Raw genomic sequence first — 20,711 nt, 5'->3', positions numbered from 1 at the left:
AAGAACAAAAATGAGAGCCCTTTGACATGTGGATTAGAGATTCATTATTATGAGCCAAGGAACCCTTTACACATGTAGAGTGTTTCAGAATGTAGCCATGTTTGTCTGCAGTAGAACAGACAGCTTTGATTTTGAAAAGCTTATACTCCTCAAATCTTGCTGGTCCCTAAGGTGCTTCTGGGCTTGAATCTAGCAGCTTTACATGTGTGATTGTAACTAGACATTTCCTTGTGTTTCCCACTACAACAACTTCCATAGCTGTTGCTTTGTCACCCACACTACTGCTTTGTCACCCACACTAGCGGTAGATGTATAAAGAGAAAAATTCGACAGCAACACCATACACTGTAATTTCAAAAACTTATATATGACACGATTAAATTATGCAAAGTGTTATGAAATATACATTGCTTATAAATAAATTAATTTCATTAATTTCATTAATTTCATAATTAATTTCATTAATTTCATTAATTTCATAAAAGGAGTTCACCAAAATCGAATAGCTTAAAAAACAAGAATACAACAAACCACTGACTAGCATGTTCCATGCATGAAAACAGCAAATCTGTTTTCCCAGTTGTGTCTTAAGCTCCCTCTAGCGTTTATTTTTGGATGTGAGTACAGCGAGTCTGAAAAAGAGAGAAAGAAATCCTAGAGTCCAATCACAAAATGTCCCATTAATAGGATTAAGTACCTTGTCATCAGATAAGATGTACGTGGCAAAATCCATGACACTCCTGGAAATTAGAACAACACAGCGCCTTGTTCTTTCCTGAAGCTGGAAACAGGTTTGCAAGAGGAAACGTCTGCATTAGTGGTAAATATGGTACCTTGAGAATTCTACTATTAAATAATACTTTTTCTCATGATATTTGTTGGCCAACAGCTGGCTTTATAAATATAAACATTACCTATATTTCTGCTTCTATTTAAAACTTTCTAACTGATATTATTATCTCTAATTTGAAAGTGATTCATCTTCTTTTTTAAAAAGAAACTAAAACAAGATCATAGCATTTCCTTGAATAAACTGAGACTTATATGAAAATGTGTACCAAAAAATAAAATTTGTACACAGTATGAATGCGTATGAAAAAGAAAATAAGGAAAATGGTCATGATTCAGCCAGACTCTCACTGGTTTCAATGAAAAATCAAGTATGTGCTTAAATTTCTTTGTGAAGTTTGTGAATCCTGAGCAATTCTCCTGCAGGAATATCTAGTTTCAGCCTTTATATCAACATTCGTATATAAGCAATTTTAAAATTAGGCTATTGCTTTACCTAAAAACTGTGTATTGATGCTAGGATAAAAAATATTCTTAATATATACTAAATGCATTGCATTTATTTATTAACCATTGCAGCTGGACTAGTATCTCAGGAAATCTGAAAACTAACTCAGAAATTCATGTAATGAATTCTTAATACAGAAAACATGAAGTCTTTCCTGCTGCTTCTGATATACTTGTTATGGCTGAGGGGACAACAAGGTGCACCAGCCAAGGAGAACATAGAAAACCTGAAAGGTATGTGCACTTGGAGGACTAATATATAACCTTAAGTTGCCTCTGCTAAGGCCACCATCTTACCAGAGCTATAAGGAAGCAGTCTCAAAGTTTAGTATGAGAATTTCTACATCTCTTATAACCACCTATATTATAATTTGTTTTACTGCATTATTGAAAAGCCTACTGACCATCTAATAAAGATGATGATGAATTATGATTACTTAATACAGCTTAGTTACCCCTTGAAAACTCTTTACTATTCCAATGTGTTCATTGTCTCAGTATGAAAGTGGGCCACAATTACTGTAGAATAATGAATATGGAGTAGACTTTTATGTATGCTGATTATGTGAACTTTTATGTTTGCTGATTTTAAATGATTAATGCCATCTCTAGATCAGTGCTTCCCAACCATGACATGATTGAAAAATTTCCTTTCCTCCATGCTAGTAGTTACATTATTACTATCCACTGATTGAGAAAACCCACAATGGCAAAAGTATCAAAATGACAATCTTTTGTGCTCATACGGATTCGTGGACCCCTTCAATATTTAAGCCTCGGCTTAAAAAACAGATGCATTTCTTTCCTCAGTTTTATCAGAAGTTGGAGGAAGATATGTAGAAGAAGAGGTAAAGAAAGCTCTGCTTGGCGTTAAGCAGATGAAAATTATGATGGAAAGAAACGAAGCTAAACACACAGAACTGATGAAAACCTTAAAGAAAAGCAGTCAAGAAAGAGAGGTAAATAGTAAACAGTTTGTAAATGATGTGTGGCTGAAATTTATTACATGTAAATTTCTAGGGCTCCACTAATATAGTTGCAAACAGGTATGGGGAAACCTATCTTGTCCCCTTAGTGCATGCTCGTTGGAATGTTTTTTATCTTGGTGATGTTATTTACCTCCATGCCATGAAGAACTTTAGCTGCCCATTTCCACACATTACATCTCTAATAGATATTTTTTACAGTTCTGCTGGCAACCCTAGGCATTGAATGTATTTTCATAAATTAAGCTACTTCTGAATTGTTGTTAACATGATTTAGAAAATGGAAAAGAGAGATTTTGAATAAAATGTAAGTTTAAAACATCTGGGCATAATGTAGGAACAATTCCATGAACTCATTGGTACTTATTTCTAGCTAAACATACATCGTTTGGGACAGTTTAAAAAGTATTAGCCTTAGAGAGGGTATAGCTGAATTTGTACAGGCCTGATCCAGGCTCCTTCTGTTTCTATTTATTCAGTGCATTCTGAAGAACCAATGATCCTTTCCAGTCCAAGCAGCCTCCGCTGAGAGACATACCTTTCAGCACTGCAGACAAATCTAATTTAACAGTAATTTCCTCTTTAAATTGAATCCTTGGACTTTTCCCTGTGGAGTGGGAAAAGATGCTTGGTATCTCAACAGACAGTGCTCACGATTTACCAAAATATGGTTCCCAGGATTCTTTGGAGGAACTAATGGCAATTAAAATTTTATGAAAGAAATTGAAGTTGTAGTATTGGATTTGTTCTTGGCCTTTGGTAAGTTGCAGTTGGAAGTCAAGAAGCAGCTACCGAAGAGTTTGCAGTTGTAACTTGGCCTATGATCTTAGAAGGTGTTATGGAATACAGAAATAGAGGTGGTTTCACAAATATATGAACACAAATTGATCCATGGGACCCTGTCAGCTACCGCCCCATTTCACATCTAGCGTTTCTAGGAAAGGTAGTTGAAAGTGCCACCATGGACCAGTTCCTGGCACACCTAGTGAACCTTCACTTTTCGATCCATTCCACTCTGGCCCCTTACATGGCCAGGGTTGGGGGAATGGCAGTGGCAGATGACCTCTGGAGACAACTGAACTGGGGGGGGGGGCGTTTGACATAGTTGATCATAAGCTTCTAGTTTGCCTTTCTGACACTGGGATATGAGAGACAGCCCTTCAATGGCTGATCTCCTTTCTTCAGGGTCATGGACAGAGGGTAGCAGTAAGGAAGATGCAATCACACCGATGCCATCTCCCTTGTGTGCCGTAAGGTGTGACTCTCTCCCCAGTTTTGTTTAACATCTTTGTCCTGACCAACACCTGGTTGAGCTTGTGTTGTTCTGCAGGGCTTGTGTTGTTCTGCCAGGCTTTTAGTTGGAGCCATTGAATTCCAAATAATATCTACTGCCCCCCCCCATTAAAGCTACCCCACTGGAGATTTGGGGAGATTTGTGGTACACTACCCATTGTAGATGCTGCCAGTGTTTCTGGTACTGTTTGATGCTATCTGATCTTGTTTAAAGTTGCTTAGTCTTAACTTTTAACTTATTTTAACTGATTAGTAGGGTGGTATATCAATCAAATTATGATAATAATAATATAACCAATATATTAGTTGTTAGCAGGTAATCTGCAACAGGAAGCTTATTAAGCCCCTGGCCTCCCAAATACATTGTTGACATGCTATTTAGAAGTATTTAAGTGGATGGCCTGTATGTGGACAAGGAGAATCTCCACATGGGCTTATGAAGAGAAGAGGGGTTAGTTCTTTGAGTCCTCTGAGAATGCAGAACAATATATGGACCATCAACTGTCTCCTGCTACAAGGAAACCTTAAATGCAGAGACTTGTACAGCCGAGGCACTGGCTATCCCCGGAGTGGCTGGTTCCATTGGAATAGGGTGTGTGTGTGTGCATGCTATGCTTTTCTTCTCTTGTTCTATAATTCCATAATTCCATAATGTCACAAGACCCAGTTTGTGGTTAAATATTAAATATTCTGTAAGCAGAAATAATGATCTCATCAAATAGTTAAATGCAGAAAATAACACATACACATACAAACATTTCATGTGTCCATACTCGAAGACAGATTGGAATTGTACACTAACTACGGGACACAATTGCTGTGAAGAGAAAGCCTATGACGGAATTGATGCAGATATTTTAATGTGAAGGTGTTTTTTCTGAAATGTGACTGATGTAAGTCATGATTCAGATGTTTTAACTAATTGCTTAATTAGGAAGCTCTGAGACTTATAAGTGAAGTGAAAGAGAGACTGGAGGAAGAAGAAGAAACATGTCAGGAGTCTCTGGAAAATTTATGGGATGAATGCCAATCATGTCTAGAAAGCAACTGTATGAGATTTTATACAACTTGTCGACGTGGCCTGTCCTCATTTACAAGTAAGGTAAGATACAGCTAAAATGTATTTCATTCGTTTTTTTTTAAATATAACCTGCTAATCTCCTGATCAATAGAACTCAGTGGACAAATTACGAGCCATGTGTTTACAAATTTGGCTTCCACAGACAGATGATGGTTAACTGAAGTGTCATGAAATATAGTACTAAAACTGCTTTAAATGTGTTTTAAATGTGTTAATAGACCGTAGTCCTTTAATGTCCCTGATAGGCCTACATCACTTCTGGATCATTGTGTTAATTTCCTGCTTTCTTCCCTCCCCGTCTCCACAAGCAGAGAGTTGGGGCTTGAAACTGTGGGACACCTGCTCTCACCATGGGGGTCTGGTATCCGAATTGCAGTGCCAAAACCCTGGCTGAAAGAGCACCCAGTTGGCAGGTTAGGGAACTCCTGGGCTGGCCAGTCACCTAGCCAGCCACCAAGCTCTACCCTCACTTGCCTGCCAATATAGCGGAAGAACATAAGATGAGTTGTGTCAGTACCCAGTAGTGACACCTCTTCCAGGTGATACTCTAGGACTCCCTGAAATGTTTATGGTAGTTATCACAGAGATTTAGGTGTTTCTTAGAGTGTCATCAAGAGTTGATGTCACTTTTGGGAGTTCTGGTTTTGACAACAAGGGCTTGGAGCAGATCCTGTAGCTGGATGTTGGAGCAGGTCTTATAGGCAGCATCGGAGCAAGGTGATCATATGAACTGGTTGAATCAATGAGACTCTCTGCTTAGCCCAGGGCCTAAGTAACTAGGTGGGCAAGAAGTCAAACGTGGCTCTCTCCCTATGCTCTGCCACAACACCTTTGTTCATCTCAGCTGAGCCCTACAAATAGCTAAGAATCAATAGCTGCCTGGACATGTGCATTTTGTGTTATGGTCTTCATTTTATGGAGTAGCCTGCCTGATAAGGTTAGAAAGGCTACTACGTTCCTGACTCTCCTCAAACTATACAAAATGTAATTCTTCAAAACTGTTTTTTTTTTTTGCACTGTAGTGTAAAGAAATGGTTCAGAAAATTACATTGGTAACTGGATAGACCCTGTGGCCTATACTGCTATATGCCCTATACTTCTATCACTGTAGGCATGCTCCAACGATGTAGTTTCTACACCAATTAACATGTCATGTTTAAACACTGATGCTCTGTTCCAAGTTTGTTTCAGTTCTGTTTTAGATTTCTGTTTGTTTTCAGATTTCTGTAGTCCAAATCCTATTGCACCATTTGCTGTATTTTCCATTATCTTGATATAATGATTTGATTTACGTTATGTAATCTTCAAGAAAGGCAGACTATGAACAAACAAGCAAATAAGGAAGCTCCAAGCTGCCTGGCCAGTCAGTGACTCAGGATGTGCCCAGATTGGTGGGGTGGGGCACTCCTGTTGGCTTGGCGTGGAAGACCACAGGGCCAGCCTAGGTCGGTTATATGTTTTGTAGGGGTTCTACTGCATTGTTTTATTTTCATAATCCGCCTTGAGGCTCATTGGGAAAGGCAAACTAAAATTAAGCAAATAATAAACAAACAAAAATAAATGTAATATATCACACTGGCAGGAAGAACAGAAAGAAGGAAGCAAGCTGGAACCTTCACTCATGTGTTACCCAAGGCCCAATGAAAGAGCTCTGCTTTTCAGAGCCTCTAAAACCTATGGAGGGTCAGGGCCTTCCCCAGGCCTTCAGGAAGCCTGTTCCACAGCAAAGGAACAGACACAGAGAAAGCGAGAGCCAGAAACAGTCGTTCTTGCTGACCTAATTAGGGAAACTACCAATAATCCATGGTCTAGTGAACAGAGCTGCTTTGTGAGCACATATATGTATGACAGGCTGTAAACAACAACATGATCCCATCCTGTTAATAACCGGGCCTGTATGTAGTCCATGATTCTGAGCAAATGCAGAAAAGGGGCAGAATTCTGCACCCTGGATATCACAGCTGTCATGCTGGTTCGCATACAAAAAATGTGCAGGCTGTGCTAGATAGTATAACCAGACAAAACAGGAGAGAACCTGGAATTATCCAAGTAGGATTGGCAATTTTATTTAAAGCATATCCCACCTTTCATACATCATGGAATACTAGATGGGGATCCCTAGGAAAGCTACCAAGCAGACCTATTTCGTTTCGGCAAAGCCATTGCATCAGGTGTCTTCCACTCCTACCCTAGGAGTATTGAGTACCTTAGTGCCCAGCGTGGCTTTCTGTCATGATCAGATGCAGTCTATAATCTGACCATATATATATAAATTTGCTTGGATTGTTTCAGGGATTTCTCAATGGTAAAAAAGTTGAGAAAGGCTGGCATAGAGCCATACAGACGTACAACTAGCTGCACATGTGACTCTGAGTCTTGCCCTTGGCAGGGTTTCAGATGGCAGGGATAAAGCTCGCAACTGTTATAGTTACACAGTTGTAAGTAGAGCTTACAGTTGTACAGCTTTATACATACCTCTGGCTGAATGTGTAGATGGGGAGGTTAGGGGCCCACAGCGGGTAGGATCTCATTCCTCTCCTTTGAGGGTGGTGGACCAGAGTAACTGAAAATGCTGGAGTGGCTCAAGCTCCCAAACGATGTCTGTTTAAGGCCCAATACAATAAAAGCAATCCATTAATATTATAATGGAAATGATACTGGATCACAGGCTCCTTTCATACATGGTTGGATAGTGCGCTTCTAGTGCAATATTGTTTGCAAGGGGACCTTCTCCTGTGCAAAAACGATTTCAAACAATTGCTGAAGGTCATTATCTGATGTATGTGAAAGGACCTTCTTTCTTTCCCTCTCTCATAGCTGTGCAAGCAATCAGCAGTGTAGATGGTCTGAGCCTAGGAGGGCAGCAGTTGTGAGTTTAGGCTGGAGGTAATTTAACTTTTTTAGATACAAGCTTCTCACATTGTGAGGCTGTGTGATGTAGCTTACCTAAATCTGGATGTGATTCTTTCTACCAAGCACATTTGATTTTGCCGGAACTGTCAGCAAGGAGACTCATCCCTAGAACTACAGACTTGATATTCTGGTTGTTGACTAGTGTAAGACTGCAAGAGACTACAGTTTCTGCTTTTCATTTTGGCAAAGATTAACAGTTTCCCTGGAAATGCTGCCTCACTGAAGTCTGACACTTCCATAGTTAGAAAACAGGGCTAGATTTGATAACGCAAAGTCATAAGGGGATGTTTGAAGCTTACAATATGCATTTGAATTAGAATGGCGATTAAAGAACCCCCCCCCCTGCTTTCTGCCTGCAGATTCAAGATTTTTTCAGAAAGATGACCCCAGTATCAGTTTCCATGTATGAAACTGAGGGGAAAGAGCTCCAGTTGAATCAGAAGACTGAAAAAGAAGATGCCCAACTAGTACAAATGGAAAACTGGTTTAAGCAGCTCTTGTCTGATGTGGGTACAGTGTTTGAAAACAGCTTTGTTTTTTACAAACAGATGCAAAAAGACTTTGACCAGTCCTTTCAAATGTATTTTACGTCTGATCCAGACCCAACAGACCCTTACTTTTTACCAGCTTCAACTGAGGATTCTATGAGACATACTGGCTCTCCAAAGGAATGGGGGGTCCAAGACTTCCTCCAGCTTGTATTTGATTTCAGCAAAACTCTCGTGGATGGTGTCAGTGAAATGATTACTGATACATTTGAAAGATACACAGAGACAGCAAGAGAGATGGCTGAACAAATTGAAGGCAAGTCTTAAAATAGATAATGTAGACTTGGTAGCATTTAGCCTTTAAGTATCAGTATTAGTCCCCTAACCTGGGTAGTCGAGATTCGCTGGATCTTGTAAGATCTCAGAAGCTCAGGAGGGCTGGCCCTAGCTAAAATTTGGATGGGAGACCACTAAGTAATGGCAGGGTTGTGATGTGGAGGCAGGCAATGGCAAATTGCCCCTGAGCATCTCTTGCCTTGAAAACCCCATGGGGTCACCATAAGTTAGCTGTGACTTTACAGCACATTGTCATAATTATTTGTGGCAGTATGTATGTGCCTGTGAGAATCATGTAACATTTCTGCAATGCTGAATGTTATGTTGAGTGACACTGGCCAAGGCAGCTGTAAGTATGCCTTGTGAGGCTGTTTTTGGGTGAGAGTATTCCCATTAAAAATTTAATTATCATTAATTATCATTAATTAAATTAAATTTAATTATCATTAATTATCATTAATTATCATTATCATTGTTCATTATCATTGCTATAAACATAAACAATGGAAGTTTATTAATATTCATCCTAACTGCCTGGTTTAGACTTCATTCTCAGTTCAGATTCAGGAAGGAGGAAGAGAATCAGGGGAGAATGAAACTGACAGGGTATGTTTCCAGTCAGCGAAATTTTAAAACAGTGGTTCTCAACCTTCCTAATGTTGCGACCCTTTAATACAGTTCCTCATGTTGTGGTGACCCCCCAAATTATGCAAGGGTTCCTTCACAGAAATTAAACCAAAACTAACCAATGGCATGAGGATCCATTGTTCATGATTGTATATAAATTGTTTTCCCCCCAAGGTTTCTCAGTTCTGCCTCTTGTCCCACCATGCTGATCTTGCTCTTTTCCACAGCTCCAGACAGACGAAAACTCTGTCTCGATCTACCCTGCAAGGCTGTTGTGTAGATGGTGCCTCCCCGGCCAAGTTGCTTACCCTGCCGCAACCCCTGTGAAAGGGTTGTTTCACAGAGGTCCTGACCCCTAGGCTGAGAACCACTGTTTTAAAAGGTCATGGAATTCCCCCCTCCATAAACGGTCTTCCTCTTCACACCAATTCCATCAAATACTGCTGGTTTATTTGACTTAGAAGTGCTCTAATTTTGAGTGCAGTGGCATCTCAAAGTTCAATCCTGGGTGTAAGTGAGAACTGAAGGATGTAGCATGTGTAGATTCACACTTGGCCAGATACTTTTCAATAGATTTCCTCAAGCATTGCACATAGGTAGAGGGAGGATGAAGGGGGGGAGGGGAGGTTTGTTGCCAGGAATAGCTAATTAGAGTCAAAATGCATAGGCAATTGGAGCCAATAAGTAATTGGATAATAACTATAGCTGAGACTGAATTAAAGCAGTTAATAAGACTTGAGAATGGCAGCAAATTAGCATAAACACAACTAAAATTGGAAGAACAGGGGTAGAATTAAACTTTATTTAAAGGTGTCACTGGACTTAAACTTAGTTCTCACATCTGTTGTTGACTCTTTTGTTATTTGTATGTTAACCTGCTGGTATTCACAGATTTTAGCAATTTCATTATTCCAATCTTAGGTATGCTTATGCAACTTGACTCTAAATAACCCTTTCTGGCAACTACCCCCCACCCCATATGTGTGAGGAAATCTGACTCAGTGTATCTGAATAAGTGTGCTTCTACACATGCCAAGTCTCTCCGTTCTTGCTTATATCCAGAGTTGACTTTTATTGGTCTTGAAGGTCTTAAAATTAGCTCTCACATCTGTTTGTTAACTCTTGTATTTGTATGCTAATTTGCTGCCAACTGCTTTAATCCAATGTCAGATATACTTACCACCCAGTTACTTGGACATCTTGATTCTAACTAACCCTTCCTGGCAAATAACTCCTCCCTCTACCTATATATAAGGTATGAGGAAATATGTGTTGCAGTTCAGGCATGCATATGAAAGCTTATGCACATGAAAGCTTATACCCAGAATTAAACTTTGTTGGTCTTATAGGTACCACTGGACTAAAACTTTGTTCTATATGAAAAAGTGTCATCCGAGTCCTATTTTTGCTAGAATGTGAACCAGAGCTAATAGTCTGTGGGATTTTCTCCTATATCTTGCAGTCACTTCTAGTGTCTACTATTGCTGTATTCTATCTCTAAGTTTGACTTTCTGGTATGTTACTATGAATATTTGCTAATTCACATAAATATTGGGGGCTTTTCTGCACATGATGAATTTATTGAAATGCTTACCTTGTGAAGGCGCTATGTTCCAGCCACTCCACATGACGTCGTCAGCCTCCCACATCTGGCCAGCAAACTGTTTGCAACATCTGCCATTTTAGCACTAGTTGGGGAATTGCTTAAAGTGTATTCACTCTTCTAAAAAGTGCTATTCCCCAGCAGACAACCAGCAGAACAGCAGCAGAAGAAATGTATGGAGGCAAAGAAGTGCTACCTCCACAGCCAACATCCCACCCTTGCAACTGCATCCCTCTTCCTTGTTCCCAGAGAGGGGAATTAAAAAAAAAATGGAGAACAGCCTGGAGCAATGAATAGGCAGACAAGTGAGCAGGCGATGCCAGAAATTCCCTCTCCCCAAGTTGTGACACAAAGTCCCCCCCCCCCAATAAGGAACAAGACTAATTTTTAAAAGTATCAAGACTCGTGATTCCATAAGAGGTGGTGTTCAAAAAGCACAATGCATCTGTGATTAGATGCATATGTGTTTCAATGGAGAAATATTAATTTTAAAAAATGAGTGGGCATTGGAGAACCTTTAAAAATGGAGAAAGGGGATTGGCTGCCTAGATTGATTGACAGGCGTAAGAGAGTTGCGTATAAAGCGCGTTGCTCTCTTCCACCATTTCCAGCAATTCTTGAGGATTGTAAGAAGCGCAAAAAGGTGGCAGACAAGAGCGAGACAGCAAAAAGCTACAGAGTGGCTGGAAGGTGCAATAATATTTAGCGCTATGCCATTAGCTGGTGTAATGCTATTTTTCCCGATATGCAGAAATGCCTGTGCACACGGAATTTTTTTTTAGCGCTATGCCATTAGCTGGTGTAATGCTATTTTTCCCGATATGCAGAAATGCCTGTGCACACGGAAATTTTTTTTAGCGCTATGCCATTAGCTGGTGTAATGCTATTTTTCCCGATATGCAGAAATGCCTGTGCACACGGAAATTTTTTTTTAAGTGCTACTATTTTACTGCCCACATTTGTTGCTTTCAGAATGCAATCTTCTGTGCTCCTTGGTCACTCACCTCCCTCTCTCAGGATGCCCATATTCATTCTGTTCCTGCTTTGTTTTGTTTCCTTTTCAGTCCTTCCTCTGTCCTCCTTGAGGTGCTAGATGTTCTCTGTCTTCCCTAAAACTTTGTCAGCTTCCATGGGTTAGCAAAATACAAGCATCTGACTACACTGTTAACCAGTTCTGCCTTACTTGGCATGTCAATGCCTCCATTAGCCTATCCTATAATACTGTCTCCTGGAGCTTCTCTTTGCCACTGAGAAATAGATAGTACAATCCAATGAATCTCACTGAGATCAGTAGTCTAGGATATTATATCCAAGTTTTCTAATTTCTAATTAGAAAACTTGGATCCTTTCTGCTATCACTCGCCAGTTGGCTGGGAGGAGTCCTAACTCTGGGAACTGCATTCAAATTGGATGGAAAATGAAACTGTTACAGATGAAAATGTGCTTCCCACATAAACCAATGGAATGCATAAAATGAATAAATGCATAAGGCAGTAATGAAACACAACCAGCAATGTGCCTACCTCTAAGATTCCTCTCTGCCACATACACACTACACCTTATCTCTGATGCCTTGTATCTAGGCACTCTTCTCATTTGGAACTCCAGAACTACAAATGAGTCCTCAGAGAAAAGAGATTCTTGACTAGGGTGGCAGTAAGAGAGAACAGGAGACAGAGGAGGGCTCTGTTACACTACTTACCCATGCATATCTCGGCCTCACAAATATGTTATTCCATGTTTATACTTACTTTAAAACTGCCAAAATGGTAAAGTGCATCAATAATATTTAACATAGGATTAAAATGAAGTTTGTGTTAATGGTATTTGTGTGCATGTGTGTGTTTATTCTAGATTCTGATTCTGACAAAAGTGGAATGTTCTCTAAGATTGTACCAGGTCAGGAAAGACTTCCATGTAATAAACTGCGCCAAAATTCATCAGGTTGTCCTCAGTTTCATGAGAGATGCAAGAAATGTAAGGATGCTCTTTTACAAGGTAAACAGTTATCCAACAGCCTCTGATGTATGGCTTAACTGCATCATACTATATGTTCAACAAGGGATGCCAGAATCTCCCAGAATTACAGCTCAGACTACAGAGATTGGATGACTTCCCCTGGAGAAAATGGGTGCTTTGAAGGATGGATTATATGACACTGTAACCCATTGAGGTCCCTGTCCTCCCCAGGCTCCACCCCCAAACATCTAGGAGTGTTCCAATCTGAAGCTGGAAACCCTCTACACCCTGTGCCCCAGTGGTGGTTAGGGAAGAGCTGACAACCCTAGTTCAAGAACAAACTATTATGACTTTGATTTAATTGTGGATGTGTGCCAGAAAAAGACAAATAAGTAAGTTCTAGATCAATTGAACCTGGAACTCTCCCTAGAAGCTAAAATGACTTTGGACCCATCATGAGAAGACAAAGAGTCACTGGAAAAGCCAGTAACAGTAGGAAAAGTTGGAGGCAGCAGGAAAAGAGGAAGACAGCTTTGTGACTGATATTAGTTAAGGAAGTCACATCCCTCAGTCTGCAAAACCTGAGTGAGGCTGCTAACAATAGGACATTTCTGAGGGTCTCCATAGGCTAGAAGCAACCTGATGACACTGAATACACCCAATAAATCCATATTATGGTGGTGTCCAGCTGCTACCAGTGTTATATTTGTCTCATGTGCCTTCACTTCGCTTAAACTACTAAATCCAAGATTAATTGCAACAATACATAATGGAAATGTAGTATATACTGATGAAGCCGCAGCAGGACAGCTGCATAGGCTGGACTACCAACGCTACCATTGCTGAAGGCAAAAATGGGTACAGTAGTTTCCAAAATAGTTTTTGTATTTTGTAGCCATAAGAGTTCCAACAAAAGGTGCTTATAACTTAAACATTACATGGAAAGCAGATGAATAGCTACTCTAATTAGCAGCAATAATTTTAATCAATTGAAATGCAAAATTTATTTCCTTCAGATTCTAATGCACCCCCAAACACAACTTTCATAATAAAATGACATATAGTAGAACATTTCTGAAACTTCCTAAACAATGTTTGCTTTTTATAGTTTGCCCCACTGTCCCTGCGCTACATATAAAGTTTGACGATGTCTTTAAGCTGGTTAACATCTCTGCTGAGCAGTATCGACAGATTCTCCAGATGGTCCAACGTCACACGGAAGATACATTCTACTTGTTGAATAAAATGAAGGAAAGGTTTGGATGGGTGTCCGAACTCTCCAACAGGACCATTGGGCCACAAAACATTTTCAATATAGTAAAGGTAAATCCCATACATTAAAAATGGAAGTGACCACAGTTCACTGACATTTACCAACTCAGGACTACCTGGGGGAATATGTGTGTGTTATTTTTGGTCTTTAAAATACTAAGCTCTTATTGAGGTAGGTTTTAAGTATACTTGGTAATCCCCTGATAATCTGACGCTCCATGGTTTAGCCACTAGCCTACTCTAAATCCTTTTAGCATGATGAGTAAGTGACCTGTATCACCATCTGAGAGGAATCAAGTGGCACTAATGGGTTTTAATGCCTTTCGGTTACTTTTCCAGAATCTTGCTGGTGGCTGACTCAAATACGTTCTTTAGGTCAATATAACAAAGTCAGAGTACAAGTCAAAGAGAATGTTATGAATTTTATCACTATAAATGCTGTATGTCAGTTTCCAGTGACTGCCTCAAAAATTGTTAGGATAAAGCTGCAAGCCTAAAATAACACTTTTTGAATAAAAATAGGTCTTACTTCTAAGTAGACCTGCTTCAACTTCCTTTCTCTAGCTGCAATCAAGACCCTTGAATTATGTGACTTATTTCCAAGCAAACATTCCTAAAATAAACAAACAAACAAACTTCCAAATAAAATCCTTCCACCATTTGTTTGGTTGCTACATAGTCTGTCTCTGTGCACCTAACCTAAATAAAGTGGGCTGACACCCTTAAATTGGTTGGAATCTCTAAGGAACAACATCAACAGAACCTCCAGACTAAATTTAAAGACTAACAACCGTGAAGTTATTTAAAATATATTTCAAAACAATATGAAGATATCTTATCAAGCTGTTCCCTTTCAGGTTTCCCCTGATGCCCAGGCAGATGAAGCTTCTGGTCTGAATGAAACAACAGTAGATGTGAATATTTTAACTTCACCGACTTTCAAAATTAAAGTTCCTCAGGATTTAGACATACAGACTACCGAATTCATTGAATATGTAGCTGAGAAAGCTTTACAGCTTTACAAGACAGAATTTCTAGGTATGGCAAATTGGTTCTGTTTACATTGAAAATGTAGAAAAAAAGAAATCTAACAAAGGGAAAGAAATGGAAATTTCAGAGTGGTAATTTTGATATGTTACATTTTATGGATGCTTACAAGCAATAATTTAATTACATATTTAATTGTACACCTGCACCTGATAGGGTGATTTATCTTTTACAACTTGACAATTAGCTGGGAGCATGAAGGAGGGGAGTTTGAATTTGATAAAAGGCTAATCCTGGTTTCCTTGATCCATTCATGACTCTCCTGGCATTTCATCTTGTTTAATCTGAATGCATTATAAAATGCTATTATATGCATAAATAAAAAGAGCAGCTCATGAACACCCTGAGTTTCTAAAGGTGGAAGGTGACAAACCAACCAAAGATTTGGTACATTTTTTATCTATCAGTCAGTCTGATATGTTTCCCTAACGTATTGCCATGCTGCTGACAAGAGGGAGGTATGGAGCCATGGGATTACTTTATATTTAAAAGAAGTTTTAAAATTTGTGCAATTTTATTCACATTGTGATTTTCTTATTACTAAGCCGGAAGTTCTGACAAATACTATCCACTTGTAAATCCAGCATATTCTCCTTTGGTTAAGTACAACAAGGCTCAGTCTACAGAACAGACCTTCAGAGTAGGAATCTTTCATATTAAATAACTTTATAGTCAGTAAAAAGAAATAAATTTAAATGTATACAGCCAAGTTACCTGATGACTCTGTCATGTTTTCTTAGCATTTGGCTTGTATGTCCAAAAGGCGAAACAGGAAATATATAAACAATGTTAGATGTATTCGGCAGCATACAGTGGGATATTTTGCACCAATAGACTGATTTTCCAGTGGGGGCCTCTCTATTGCCTGGAGAGGGGGGGAAAGCGTTCTGACCCTTGAAGAGTGCATGTTATTTACCTCCATGCCATTAAAAGGTTCAGCAGCCTATTTCCATACATTAAGTCTCTATTAAAGGGACAGGACATTTTTCTCCAGGACTGTTGGTAACCTTTACCTTACACATAAGGCCTTTTAAAGCTCAGCATACAGCTCCAGTTAAAATGATTCAAGGTTATTTTGACATGTAACACTAACTCCAATCTTGGTGTGTGCTTTCCTTTGTTTCCCTCACCCCCCCCCCCAAATGGTCATGTGTTCATGCCATACTTCCCGTATTATGAGTAATGTGGCCCTGTGCATTATGAGCACAATTAAGACAAAAAAGGAGCAGATTCAAAGTCTGGATGCTTACACCACATCATTGTCAGCAAAGTTTAAATTTTTACATGTTACTGAACCATTTATTTTATATTTGTTCTTTATACTTTATAGTAGTGGTTCTCAACCTTGGAGTCATTGCCAGGTTGCCTGCTGTTGCAGTGGCAGGTGGCAGCATGTGGAGGTGTGTGGTGGCAGTGGTGGGCAGCAGGTGGTGGCGGGTGGATGCGGGTGGTGGTGGCAGAGGTGGACGGAGGTTGGACGGAGGCGGAGATGGTAGAACCATGGCAATGGCTGTCTTCACATTGCCTTGATTGTTGTGCACATGTGTGGACACATGTTTTCAGCACCCCACTGGCTCCTTCTGCAGCTGCCCAGCCTGCCAGGATGGTTGCGCTGGCACCTGCCAAGGAATGCACCAAAATGCTTCATGCAGCTCTTTCAGAGCTGGCAAGAAAGCGACCCCCTCCTCCCGCAGATCCAAAGTTGCCCCATCCTGCCCAACTCTGTCTGGAAATTCCCACATGCTCTGCAGCAGGGCCACCACAGAACCCCCCTCCCCATGGTTAAAAGAAGGGAGAAAGGAAAGAAGCGGCGAGCCAAGGGAGCAAGAAGCGTGCCCAAGCCCGGCCCAGAGTGTGACAGTGAGCAATGTGGATGCAGTGGTGGTGGCAGCAGCAGCACCCTCCCCCGGGCAGGGCCCTTTGACCCCTCCAGTCACCTCCTGTGGGGGCTCATCCATGGCCATGGCTGGGGGGAGCAGTGGAACCGCCTCCGCAGCACTAGCTGGCAGCTCCTCCAGCTGGGTCCCTGCTGGGCTTCGGCGCTGAAGTTGGGGTCACAGAGAAGAAAAGTTTGAGAACTACTGCTTTATAGTAATCAAACTCGATGCATGTGATATTGATATTGATATTGTTCTATGTTAATGTTCTAAAATGTTTTATGTAAACCGCCCAGAGTAGGGAAGGGCGGTATAAATAAATAAATAAATAAATAAATAAATAAATAAATAAATAAATAAATAAATAAATAAATAAATATTTAATTTCTAGTTTGCAGTGTAATTTTCTAACTACATTAAATATATATGTATTATGGGAAAAAATCTCTTTGTTCTATGTTTCCTTGGGCCAAAATGGAAACATGACTTTGTAATGTTTTGGTTATCACACATGAGCTTGATGTACCTATTGAGACAGAACTTTGACATTTTGTTCAGCCCTCTGAATTACTGATGCTTCAAACATATTGTTTCAGAGTGCCCTCACAGATGAGGTTATAATTCTGGCTCTTCTCTTCCTGGCCTGTGAATTTGTTGTCATGTGGCTATGACATCAAATAACTGGCTCTCACATACTTGCATTATAGTGGATCCTGTGGCATTAACAGCAGGTTTCATGTCTGAAACAGGGCTACTTGTAGGTAAAACATGTGCTGAAAGAGTAAAAACACCCTTGTCATTCACACACCAGGGAATAGTAATCATGCTGAATTCATGACTGAAACATGTGATTGTATACAGAAGTCTAGTCTTCTAGTCTTGTCAAAATTCCTTTATAGTTGATTATCAAATCTCTGTGCAAACAAACGTTTAGTGGCAAGATGCTAATGCATGTTAAAACAATAAAAACACTATTCTGGTATAGTAGTGAGTCATTTTCATGGGGGTTTGGTAGTATGTCTAGCTGAAACTACTGTTGAAATAAAATTGTTAAAGTATACATTTCCCCCAGTTAGTTTCATATGCAAATATTATAAGCATTCTCTAAGTTTACATTATATCCTCATTCTCAACCTTCTAAAATACTAAACATTTGAGCCAGAGACATTTGAGATGCTCGAGTTTCTCAGTAGAAATGCCAAAGTGTCAACATGCTGTGCTGTTCAAGAAATAAACAAAACCCAATAAACCAAATAAATAACTTCCCGTCAATTTTGATTATCCTCAAATCTTTCCCCTCATCCTGCCTAAGGATAAGCTCAGCCGTGATTCTCTCACACAGCAAGGTCTACTTAGCGAAAATAGCTCTCATTGTCAGATAAATCAAGAATAATGATTAAGGAGTATTGTATCCGTAAGGTTTGTAATAGGCCTGGAGAAAAAGGGGAGCTTAATAAGTGAAAATAGGCAATTGAAGCTTTTCATGACATAAGCGCCAGAAACCACTGATAAATATAACTGTCACACTTAGGCATACTTAGCTTAAATGCACCATTTTATAATTGATTGATGGACTTAGCCATCACCCCAGCTTACAGCAGTCCCCTAGGGGTTGTAGGAAAGAGACATAGAGGTGGTTTGCTAGCGACTGCCTCATGACCCTGCCCTTTGTTGGTGGTCCCCCATCCAAATAGTAACCAGGGCTGACCCTGAATCACTTCCGATATCTGATATTGGGCTAACCCGGTCATTTCAGCATACACGCCAAGAAAGTAAGATACCATCAACATTATAAGATAAATAGGGCTGTATTCAGGTTTTGTGGGGCCCTGGAGTGCTTGGGTCCTCTCTTTATCACTGCTCCAAGTTATCAGCCTGGTTCCTACACTAATAAATCATTCGTTTGCAAGCTGGTCTTCTACCAATGTTCCCAGGGGACATGGTAAAACAGGAATGGCCTGGAATGGGCTAGAACAGGTATTAAACAAGAGTACCCACAAAAAATAGGGGGGTGTATTACTGTCACTTGAGAACAATATTTTAGAAATAAAAAGGTGGAAATCCTGCACCTTTTTTAACCCTTACCAGGCCAAAAAGGCTTTGTAACATATGGAACAGGCCTGAACAGGCATTAAACATACAAGAATACTGTAAATAACAGTGGGATGCGTTACATTCTGTTGAGAACAATATTTTGGAAATGAAAAAGTGGAACTCTCACCCCTTTATTAACTGGTTCTGGGCCAAAATGCCACTGGAATACTCCGGAATGGGCATTAAACAAACAAGACTACCACAAAAAACAGTAGGATGCATTATAGACACATAAGAACAATATTTTAGAAATGAAAAGGCAGCAATCCTGCACCTTTATTAACCCTTACCAGCCCAAAAAGCCTCTGGAAAGCCCTGGAAGAGGCCACAAAGGGGATTAAATATACAATACTGTAAAAAATGGTGGGATGCATTACAGACAATTGAGAACAATATTTTAGAAATGAAAAAATAGACTTCTCACCCACCCCTTATTAACTTGTTATGGGCCAAAATTCCTCTGTAACACCCCAGAATTGGCACAAAAATCAGGGGAATGCATCACAGACACTCAAGGATAATATTTTAGAAATGAAAAAGTGGAACTCCTATACTTTCATTAATCCTTTCCAAGGCAAAATGTCTCTGGAACATCTTGGAACAGGCTGGCAGTAAACACATAATAGGACTGCAAAAAACTGAGATGTGTTAAAGATACTATAGATCTAGAACAATGTTTTGGAACTCTAAATACAGACATAGCATATGCTTTCTTGCACTACACTTTCTTGGGATGCCCCCCTATATACCCAGCGAGTTTTGTGAAGCTTCACATTCCTAGCAGAGGCAATGTAAATTTGAAGCCTCTAGTTGGCCCAGGGTTTGTTCTGTCCACTCCTGAACCCATGAGCAACAATTACACAGCACTTCTCTGGTAGCTTCTGCTTTGTTTGGAATGCAGCCACTTTATTATGGAATACTTCCTCCCCTTTCCTCTGTTCTGGAGGCATTTTGGCCTGAAAAGGGTTAATCTGTGCACCATATTTCTATGTTTTTCTTTCCAAAATATTGTTCTGGCGTGCCTTGGATGCATCCTACTGCTTTTTGAGGTATTATGGTTTGTTAAATGCTCATTCCAGCCTGTTCTGGCATGTTCTGGAGGTACTTTAGCATTGGAGCATCCAGGACGGTATTTGGTCTTTGGTGGGCTAAAATGCCTCTGTAACACCCTGGAACAGGCTGGAATTGGCATTAAAAAAACAGTGGCACATGTTTAAGGCACTCCAGAACAATATTTTGGAAAGAAAAACATAGAAATATTGTGCACATCTGTTTTTTGCAGTTCTCGTTTGTTTAGCGGGGGTAGTCAAACTGCAGCCCTCCAGATGTCCATGGACTACAATTCCCATGAGCTCCTGCCAGCATTTGCTGGCAGGGGCAATTGGGAATTGTAGTCTATGGACATCTGGAGGGCCGCAGTTTGACTAACCCTGGTTTAATGCCTATTCCAGGGTGTTCCAGAGGCATTTAGACCAGGAATGGGTTAATAAAGGAGTGAGTTACACTTGATTTCTAAAGTATTCTTCTGTATTGCTTCTCATTGTTTTTTGCAATTCTCTTGTTCATTTAATGCCCAGTGTTCCAGAGGCATTCAGAACGGCAATGGGTTAATAAAGGGGTGAGTTACACTTCATTTCTAAATTATAATCATAACTGATCAACAGACTACACAAGTCACTTATTATTGCAACTTTATTTAAAACCTGTGTTGCACTTCTGGAGAAAACTGACGCCTTTGGAAGCCCGATTGCCCGGCATCATGCCCTACCAAGATCCCTTCTCGCCCTAAAACCCATCACCCCAAGCTGTGCAGACAGCTCGAAACTCAGTTGGCAAACC

General features: G+C 40.0%; 1 protein-coding gene across 1 annotated transcript in view; it reads left to right on the top strand.

The window, feature by feature from the left end:
• LOC143828394 (clusterin-like protein 1) overlaps positions 1-17,413 on the top strand; it is a 47,317-nt gene extending 29,904 nt beyond the window's left edge. Inside the window, exons 2-8 of the mRNA XM_077318812.1 lie at positions 1,435-1,530; positions 2,107-2,255; positions 4,510-4,677; positions 7,929-8,373; positions 12,478-12,621; positions 13,691-13,905; positions 14,712-17,413. Of these exons, the coding sequence (XP_077174927.1) occupies positions 1,435-1,530; positions 2,107-2,255; positions 4,510-4,677; positions 7,929-8,373; positions 12,478-12,621; positions 13,691-13,905; positions 14,712-14,921 (1,427 nt within the window). The 3' untranslated portion in view covers positions 14,922-17,413. The remainder of the gene's footprint in view (positions 1-1,434; positions 1,531-2,106; positions 2,256-4,509; positions 4,678-7,928; positions 8,374-12,477; positions 12,622-13,690; positions 13,906-14,711) is intronic.
• The last annotated feature ends 3,298 nt before the right edge of the window (positions 17,414-20,711 follow it).

The sequence above is a fragment of the Paroedura picta genome, unplaced genomic scaffold, assembly GCF_049243985.1.
Source record: "Paroedura picta isolate Pp20150507F unplaced genomic scaffold, Ppicta_v3.0 Ppicta_v3_sca25, whole genome shotgun sequence".
Lineage (NCBI taxonomy): Eukaryota > Metazoa > Chordata > Lepidosauria > Squamata > Gekkonidae > Paroedura > Paroedura picta.
The sequence above is the reverse complement of the archived record's forward strand: the minus strand, read 5'-3'. Positions and strand labels throughout refer to the sequence as shown.